The 9,896-nt window shown below is 43.9% G+C and overlaps 1 protein-coding gene across 2 annotated transcripts in view; it reads right to left on the bottom strand.

Annotated features, from left to right (window-relative positions):
• Positions 1–1,046: 1,046 nt before the first annotated feature.
• The window catches only part of june (JunE proto-oncogene, AP-1 transcription factor subunit), a 10,763-nt gene continuing 1,913 nt past the window's right edge, over positions 1,047–9,896 (bottom strand). For both annotated transcript variants that reach the window (XM_038277502.1, XM_038277503.1), the window contains exon 2: positions 1,047–2,420. In XM_038277502.1, the coding sequence (XP_038133430.1) occupies positions 1,294–2,304 (1,011 nt within the window). In that variant the 5' untranslated portion in view covers positions 2,305–2,420 and the 3' untranslated portion in view covers positions 1,047–1,293. The remainder of the gene's footprint in view (positions 2,421–9,896) is intronic.

Below are 9,896 nucleotides of genomic sequence, written 5' to 3'. Positions count from 1 at the left end.
GACAGCGCAAGATACATTTGATAAGTTTAGATTATGGAGTTCAGCTTTAGACACATGACCTGGCAGTGGACCTAGGAGGTGCTGTTTAAAAAGGGGACTGTTATAAAATTGGGCTAATGTTTTAGTTTTTTAGTATACTAAATAGTTTTTTGGTTCCTCTATTAGAGGGCTTAATCATTTTATTTGTGAGGTCTGTATGTTTCAGACCTCAAAACGGGGACTGTTAAAGAAAAATGATTATTTTTAGACTTTATTACAGTTAATCTTATGGCATGTGTAAACACTCTCACTTGAACATATGTCTGAATTTTGAACAAGGCTGTGTTAATGATTTAAAACTACTAATGGGTAAGTATTCAAAGCACAGGAGGCCTTAAAATGAGTATCTCCTGGGGGGCGAACATTATTTAAGCCTGCAGGAGAGATTTCTGCTTGGTTTACAGAAGGTCAAAAGTCTTCCAGAATAAACAACCAGGGATGGTGAGGCCCCCGCATTCCACAAGCTGTCTGTGGGAGCTTATCTTGTGTTTTATGACCCTGGGAATGCTAGATGCCAGGACAAGCTTTCCGCCTTTTCTTGTTAAAATAAAGAAGCAAATGACCCCAGATGTTTGCAGTAAATAAGGGGAAGCCCTAGCAGTGTCAGAGATGGCGTTTGGTTGGAGGACCGAGGGCCAGCCCTTTTTGAATGGATTAGATACAAGAGGATAAAGCTTTCTAAATAGAAGTTACAGATCAGATTTTGCTCTTGCAAACTCTCCAAAGATGTCTTGTACGTCTTTGCTTTCTTTCCTCCTATGTCAGGTAATGGAATGTATGTCTCTGTTGTTCTGCAGTTTCTGGTGTAGGTTTGTGCATTGTCTTATTTCTAAAGTGTATGCATTGTCTTATATTGGATTAAACTCTGTAATTCTGTGACGTCAACACGCAATGTTGGTTTTATTACCAAACGCAGCTCGCCGAGTGGACCTGGGGAAGGGAAGAATCAGAAGCCAATCTTTTTCCAAAGTTAACTATGTTAGAATATTTTCTTCCTTTACAAAGGGAAAGAGGAGCTGAAACGTATTAATGTCCGACTCTCACATTGCAAAGATCTGAAGGGATTCATCCGTCCTCCTGATCTTTGCTGGTTTATCTTCATATCATCTTCCTGTCAGGCTGTTGATCCCAGTAAAGATTCAGGATTTCCGACACGTTTCTTCTGTTTCAGCAGACTCAGCATAACGCCATGGGAGTCCAAACCTTTAGCCGCCCCAGCTCAGACCTTCACTGTTGATCTCCTGCTCATCCCTCTCAGCAGCTGGACTCCTCACTGCCGGTTCCTCCTCCTGATTTGGAGGCAGATCCAGTTGCCACGGCGATCTGGCAGCCGTTGGTTACGTGACTCATCACCTTCTGTTTGAGCTGAGCAACTTGTTGGCGCAGCATGGTGGCGGTGGAGGCCAGGTCAGAGTTCTGACTCTTCAGGACCTTCACCTTCTCCTCGAGCCGTGAGATCCGCTCTAGTTTCCGCTTACGGCACTTAGATGCAGCGATACGGTTCCGAAGTTTCTTCCGTTCTGCTTTGATGCGCTCCTGCGTCTCCAAGTCGATGGGAGAGAGAGAAGGTGGAGATGTGGGGTCCCCTGCTGGGTGGGGGACCTCCGGGACAGTCTGAGGGGCATCTAAACCTCGGGTGTGGGTGTGGGGGCCCCCACCTCCTCCATGCCCTGAACCTCCACCATACGGGATCTGCCCACCAGAATAAGGAGTCTGTCCGGGGTTGTAGCTGTTTAGGTTGGTGTAGACGGGTATCTCTCCTCCGGACATCAGGTTCCTCTGGTAAGACCCCTGCAGGGAGACGGTGGAAGACGAGGATGGGGACATGTGTCCTCCTCCCACCAGCTGGTTCTGCTTGTGGAGGTCTGCCAAGGCTTTAACAAAGCCGTCTGCGAACCCTTCCTGCTCGTTGGTGGCCTGGTTGCGGTAGATGAAGGGGTTGCTGGAGTTGGATACTGGGCTGCTGGTGACCATTCCTTGATTAGACTGGATGATGAGGTGCTCCAGGTCAGGTGACCCCAGCTTCAGCAGGTTCATATCTGCAGGAGGTGCTGTAGATGATGAGGTTGATGTCATCAAGCCACTGTGGTTTCCACTCCGCCCTGTTGCTGAATTACCGGCGAGGAAGTGATGACCTCCAGACATGGCCTTCTTACTCATCAGCATCTTACTGCCAGGGAATCGCTCGTACTCAGCAATTCGACTGAAACTGGGAACGGAGGGGGAGTCGTCATGGTAGAAAGGAGTCTCCATGGCAGCAGTCATTGACCAGGAGGAGTATCAGAGGAAAGCTTGTTAATCAGATTAACCTGAATGTCAGAGCAGTTGGAAAGGTTCCACTGACGTCTGCAGCAGAGGGATGACGATGGGAGAGCAGAGGGCTGCAGAAAAGACAAGCAGGGTTAATGAAGGAGAGTTGATATTATATTATAATAATAATATTTATTGGCAGTTTTGACACTCTGCTTATTATCTCATCTGTTGAGAGAAACAGTTAAATTCATTCTTAACCTTAAAACTTAAAAATCATGAAGATAACCAAAACACACCCACAGAGGTTTAGTCTCTTTTGGACCAATTCATCATAAATTTGAGCAAACATTCAACATCAGGCATCAGGAAGGACTGAAGAATAAACCATTAAATGTTTTTCTTAGCAGTTAGCACCATCCATCCATCCATTAAATGTTTGTTATTAGCAGTTAGCACCTCTATAGAACGGCTTCAGACAGAACGATCTGCCTTCTAGAAGGTTCTTATGACTAAATATACAGCTTATCGTTCATAACAGCCGCCTACCTCCATCCATCCATCCATCCATCCATCCATCCATCCATCCATCCATCCATCCATCCATCCATCCATCCATCCATCCATCCATCCATCCATCCATCCATCCATCCATCCATCCATCCATCCATCCATCCATCCATCCATCCATCCTCTCTCTGCCTCAGGCAGCATAGAAACATTCTCAGCCTTAATTACTGCCTTTTTCTTACCTTAGTATCAGTCAAATGTATAAAATGTTTTAATTCTTGGGGGACAGAGACAGAAATGAAAAGAAAATGTAAAGATCTGTGCACCCTGCCTAGTTGAAGCCTCTATATAACAGATTTTATTGTAATTTTGTACACACTATATGCAGTATATATCTATATATATGTACACTATACTATATGCACTCAGTGACGGTGAAAAAATAATCGTGTTACCCCCTTGGTTAAAAGGTTCAAATAAAATTTTATTTGGATTAAAAATGTGGTTCATTTACGTTTTCTATACATACTGAAAGTAGGAGAGGACGCTGGCAATCGTTGTTCGCTGCTTCTCCAACATTATTTTGAACATTGTTGTTTTCAGTTTTACAGTCTGAGATTTTGCGTTATGGCTTGTTACAAAACCGGTGGCTTTACTCACCAACTGATATCAACCTCCAAAGGATTGTTGATCACCTCCTGCTGTCAGTGGTATACACCAACTGTGTCTGGCCAATCAGAGTGGCGCTGCTCTCAGCGCTAAGAACACTTGAAACAGCAAAATCTCAGCCTGCTCAGCCGAGCAACATAGGAAAAAACACAATGTCTAGCCACACCCAGCTAACTGGAAAACATGTAGTGGATTTCAGTACTACTGCCTCTACAGAGATTCACCACAGCATCAACACTTAAAAAATATTTTTTTAATAAACAATCTCTCATAAAGAAAGCATCTTTCGTACATGACCAAATGACAGAAAAGAGATTAGACTTCATGTGTCTCACAGAAACATGGCTCCAGCCAGGGGTCTATTCAGCTCTCAGCGAATAGACCGAACGAAGTCTGACCGCCTGCCACCCCCCCCACCCCCCCGCCCGGTTGGTTGTGGTGGTGGCCTAGTTGTCATGCACCAACAGGAGCTGGTGCTGACCCCCCTCCCCCTTCCTACACTGTCCTCATTTGAATGCCTAGCATTTAATTGTAACTCCCCCTCTCCTCATCTGCCCCACCAACCCAATTGGCTTTCATCCCAGAGACACATGACCTTCACACAACACTGCACCACCTCTGTCAACATCATGATACTTGGAGATATTAATATTTATGTAGACAACCCTCCTCTCATTTTTCAGCTGAGTTTCTGCAAATTTTGGACTGCCTCAACCTTCAACAACATGTTGATGGCCCCACACATTCCAGGGCGCACACACTGGACCTGGTCATATCCAACTCCGCCCCCGTTAGGAACCCTCTAACATATGATCTGGGTGTGTCTGACCACAAGACCATCTCAATGGAGCTGTAACTCATTTCCCCACAAATCAAAGCCAAATGTCAAATCTTCTATAGGGACCTGGAAAAAATGAACTCGGACACCTTAACCATTGATTTCTCTTCAGTCACCGAGTCGGTTGATTTCCACAACCAATCTCTGAGCAGTCTCCTAGATCTCCAGGCCCCTGTCAAAACTAGAACTGTCAGCTTCTTACGCCCAGCCCCATGGTACACCTCAGAACTATGGCAAATGACAAAAGCTGGCCGAGTCCTTGAGTGGCGCCTCAAGGCCCCAGGACTTACTGTTCATAGGCAGGCCTACTGTGAACATCAGAAGTCCTATGCAAGGTCCTTGAGAGATGCACGTTCACAGTTCTATTCTAACATTATCAACAACAGCCCTGGAAACTCCAATCAACTTTTCTCAACCATAAGATACATTCTCAAACCACAAGCACACTCTCAAACAGAAGACACAGAAGAAAGCTGCAACAACTTCATCACTTTTTTCAGCAAAAAAGTAAAAGCCATCCTCTCCCTACTACCCAGTTACTCCACACTGCCTGTCCCGACTGCCAACCCACCACCTGGGATTTCCCAACCTCTCAGCTGTTTTTTGGTCATCTCACAGCAAGAAGTTGAGGACATCATCAAAAGGATGAAACCTTCTACCTGCACCCTGGACCCTTTCCCAACAGTCTAGGTAAAATCCAATCTCCATATCATAAGTCCCCTTATCACAACAGTCATTAACCACTCCCTCCAGTCCGGCCAGGTTCCATCAACACTGGAAACTGCTATCATGAGGCCAATTCTCAAAAAACCCACCCTTGACCCAGAAGTCTTTGCCAACTACAGGCCTATCTCCAATCTGCTTTCCTTTCAAAGGTGCTGGAAAAAAGTAGTTTCCACTCAGCTTCAGGAACATCTAAAACAACATGACCTGTTTAAAAAATTTCAGTCAGGTTTCCGCAAGGGCCACAGCATGGAAACAGCTCTGTTCAGGGTCACAAATGACCTGTTGATGACAGCAGATGCTCCTGGACTTGATTGCAGCATTCGACACTGTGGATCACAACATCCTCCTCCATCGTTTAAGCTCCATTATCAGAGTCTCTGAGTCTGTCTATGACTGTTTTTCAGTACTTTTTCATCTTACCTCTGGAAGAACTGAGTATGTCACCTTGGGAAAGGCTAAATCCCTGGCTCACAACATCACCTGTGGTGTCCCTCAAGGTACAGTGCTCAGTCCCACTTTCTTTAATCTGTACATGCTCCCTCTTGGCCATGTCATCACCCAGCATGGGGTTTCATTCCATTGCTATTCCATCCTCTGCTCCTTTGCTATCATCAACTTTGACCACCTGTCTGGAGGAAGTAAAAGTGTGGATGAAGCACAACTTCCTTTAGCTAAACAGCTCCAAGACTGAAGCCATCTTAGTCGGCACTCCGCACCAGGTTCAGTCATCTGACATCACCAGCATCACCTTCTCTGGATAAACTCTTCCCCTTTCAACATCTGCCACTAACCTGGGTGTTAAAATGGATTCGCATTTGACCTTTAAGGCTTACATCAAACACCTCTGCAAGACCTCCTTCTTCCAGCTCAAAAACGTCGCCAAACTTCGTCCCACACTCACTCCTGCAGATGCAGAAAAGCTTGTCCACACTTTTTTCTCCTCCATGCTGGACTACTCCAATGCGCTCCACATCGGGATCCCTGAGAAAAGCCTGAAGAGGCTGCAATACATACCAAACAGCACTGCTCGGATGCTAATGAGGGTGCATAAACATGACCATATCACCTCCTTCCTCAAATCACTGGCTTCCTGTTACACTCAGAATTGAGTACAATGTCTCCCTCCCTACCCCGCAGGGCATCCATGGTGATGCCTGACCATACCTTAAGGAACTTCTCACCCCACAGACCTTAACAGGTAACCTCAGATCTACTGCAACATATCTGCTGAAACCACCAAGGTCAAAGTATCGTACAATTCAATTCAATTCAGTTTATTTATATAGCGCCAAATTCACAACACATGTCATCTCAAGGCACTTTACAGTTCAACCAGATCATACAGTCAAATTGATACAAAGTTTTCTTTCTAAGGAAAACCAGTTGATTGCATTGACTCATTGACTCAAATACAATCCCTCACACCAATCGGAGATTGGCTTTCTTTTCAGCTGCTCCCAGGCTGTGGAGCGCTCTCCCTGGCCACCTGAGGACCCCACAGACTGTGGATGCTTTTAACACCCACCTTATTAGGGCAGCTTTTTATTGAACCCCCCCCCCTTTTTTGTATAAATATAAAGTGCATTACAAGTCCAAAGTATTATGTTTTTTTAAATACAGGCATCAAGAGAGCTTGCCTTAATATAATCAATGACTTGACTAATCCCCCTGACTCACTGACTAATGGACTTGAACATTTATTGAAGTTCTGAAGCAACAATTCAGGAAGAACATTCTTTGGAAAGACATTTTATTTTCTTAGGTTAATTTTAGGCCTATAGGTATTGTTATTTTTACACTTTTCAATATCTTTTAGTAAAGCTACATTTAACTACAAACTTATTGCTATCTGTTTAGCTCCTATGAACCTAGACCATTGGACCTGGAAATACCCTGAAATGGGTCATAATCAGATCAAAGATTAAAAAGTCAGACACTACCTCTGTGACCTGGTGTAGGTACCAGATTTGCTCGGGGCCCCACCCCTTCTTATGATGTCAATATATGGCAACTCCACTCGGACTGTATTGCACCCGTTTCTTAAGGATCAACATATTATTCCCTATATTTGCTATTATTTTACATTTTAATTGCCGATCTAAAGTAGCCAAAAGTAGAAAACAATCATTGCCAGTCTTGAAGGAAAGTCCTGCCCTCTAAGACAGACTGAGCTCTGCCATTTAACAAGGATACACAAAAAGTATTATTTATTTTTATTCTTTTTATAAAGATCTGAGGGCAGTGGAGGATAAATGAGACATCTTAATAAAATTAGTTATTCTACTTTTAGAAAATGAACAGTTGTTGTTGGTAAGAATTCAAAAGTAGCATAGCTTAATATGGCTAATTGACCGAGCTAAAACAGGCTAACCTGTTAGCTACTGAGCACAGCTAGCCACAGCGCTACCCAGCTCTCCCTCTTTATATTATGGTTCAACAGAAACAGATTTTTTTCAGTTTTGTTATCAATCAGGTAAAACTTCATCAGTCATTAGACATCCTAACTGACGCCAGCGATGTTATTATCGTTGTCTGGGCAACCACAATATTTTACATAATGAGGGAACGTTCAGCCAATCATCAAGCGTAACGTCACTGGCAGGAAGCAGGACCCGAGCAGATGTGGTACCTACATATAGGGATGGGGATCGAAACCCGGTTCCATCAAGGACCCGGTTCCACTTTTTTCGAAACCCGAAAATCAATAACGTTTGGGCTTATCGATACCACTATCGAGTCTGGTCGTTTTTTTGTTTTTTTTTCCCGGAGGTCCTGTAACATAATTGTGTGTCCCTCGAGTCGCGTCACAGCATTTAAATCTAATCAATCCAATCACTGCAGCATGTCCACCAATGTTTTGGAATGAAATTGTAAGCAAACAGATATTAAAAGTAAAACAAGTGAAATCTGGCACTTAACTTTGCTCGCGACCCGAGAATGGCTGAACGGAAAAGACTCCTCCTCCTGCGGCTGCCACAGTCGGGCCCGTCTTCATCATCCACTCAGAGTACCACTGGTAAGCGCGCACACAGACTTTGTAGCTTGACCGGTCAGTTAAAAATAGTAATTTTGAAATCCGTCTTGTAATCGGAAGCATACAAGCTAGTTAGCTTGAAAAGTAAATAAAGTTTCAGACTTGCTGCGTGATGATGTGTTCAGTTTGGCTCAGTAAAACGACAATTAGGTTATCATGATGCGTTCAAGTGTAACGTAAAGAAAACGGGAAATTTAGTTTTTGGCGAGAAACATGAGTAATACAGTTGTATATTGCTCTAACTATTTTAGAATATATAGTGAAACTACTGATGCCAACATTTATTAAAAATTACATTTAATTTAAAATACAATTATTTATTTGTTAAATATTTTCCTAATCACTAAAAATATGATGAAAAGTGACAGTAGACAATACATTAAAGGGATAGTTCGGGATTTTTGACATGAATCTGTATGGCATCCCCATCACCAGTGTCATGCAATCACACTGACTTACCCCTGGCAGCGTCCTGTGAGCAGAGTTCTCGTCCAGCTTTGGTCAAGCCGAAAGTAGTCCGGCAGGTTTGCTAGACCCAGCGAAATAAAACGTTTCTCTTCCCAAAACATTATGTGTTCAAAAGAGTGATATTTTTGCATCCCAAAAACATTGTAGTGGAAAAAGTCACACGTCGTTATCACTTGGTCCTATTTTCTCTCTGTTCGTATCAGTGCGCGCGACACCATGACCTGACAGCTAGGGCCTACTAACCTGACAACAGCCAGATGCATGTCTCGCTCCGCCTAGCTCCTAGCTGGGCGGAGCGAGGCATGCATCTGGCTGTTGTCAGGTTAAGGGCCTACCTGTTTGATTCGCGATTGTTTACTACTGGGGAAGATGTCTGACTACGAGAGCGACGAGGAAAACATCGACTTCCACTTAGAGCCAAAGGGATATCTTTATGAACCCGAGTACACTGACGATGAACTTCGAGAAATGGAGTTAGATCGGGCAGAAAGAGAGAGGGTGGACAGAGAAGTGATGGAAGCTGAAGCCGGAGCCGCAGGAGCCTCAGCTGGAGCTGCGATATCCAGGGTGGCCAACAAATCATGGTGCACTTGTTTCAAGTGCGAATTAATGCAGACAGAGGTGGATGCTACTGTTGCCACGAGTGGGATTTAGTAATGCCCGAGATACAGAACCTTTCCATTGATGAGGATGTCGGAGTTGCAGCAGCTGCTGTCTGCATCACAAACAACAGCGACTTCCCTGCCCTCCTCAAAGTTGAGCTCGCTGTCAGAATGACGGCGCGCACTGATACGAACAGAGAGAAAATAGGACCAAGTGATAACGACGTGTGACTTTTTCCACTACAAGGTTTTTGGGATGCAAAAATATCACTCTTTTGAACACATAATGTTTTGGGAAGAGAAACGTTTTATTTCGCTGGGTCTAGCAAACCTGCCGGACTACTTTCGGCTTGACCAAAGCTGGACGAGAACTCTGCTCATAGGATGCTGCCAGGGGTAAGTCAGTGTGATTGCATGACACTGGTGATGGGGATGCCATACAGATTCATGTCAAAAATCCCGAACTATCCCTTTAACCAACAATTGTGAAAATATATTCTAGTTAGTTTTATGTCATTTCGAAGTGGCCAATTACATTAGCCATGTTTATTGAAGGCTAGAAACGTTTTTGTTATGCTCACTTGTTAAGCAATAAAAGCAATACCAGTTCTGTTAAAAAAATTTTGTTGCATCGTCTTTCCACCAAATAACAGAAAAGCATCGATAGTGGTATCGATAAAGACTCGGATTGATAAGGAGTATTGATAAAGGTATCGATATCAATAAATATTAACGATCCCCATCCCTACCTACATACCAG

Source organism: Cyprinodon tularosa, unplaced genomic scaffold (genome assembly GCF_016077235.1).
Source record: "Cyprinodon tularosa strain WSP-4 unplaced genomic scaffold, ASM1607723v1 ctg1317, whole genome shotgun sequence".
NCBI classification, from domain to species: Eukaryota; Metazoa; Chordata; class Actinopteri; order Cyprinodontiformes; family Cyprinodontidae; genus Cyprinodon; species Cyprinodon tularosa.
The sequence above is the reverse complement of the archived record's forward strand: the minus strand, read 5'-3'. Positions and strand labels throughout refer to the sequence as shown.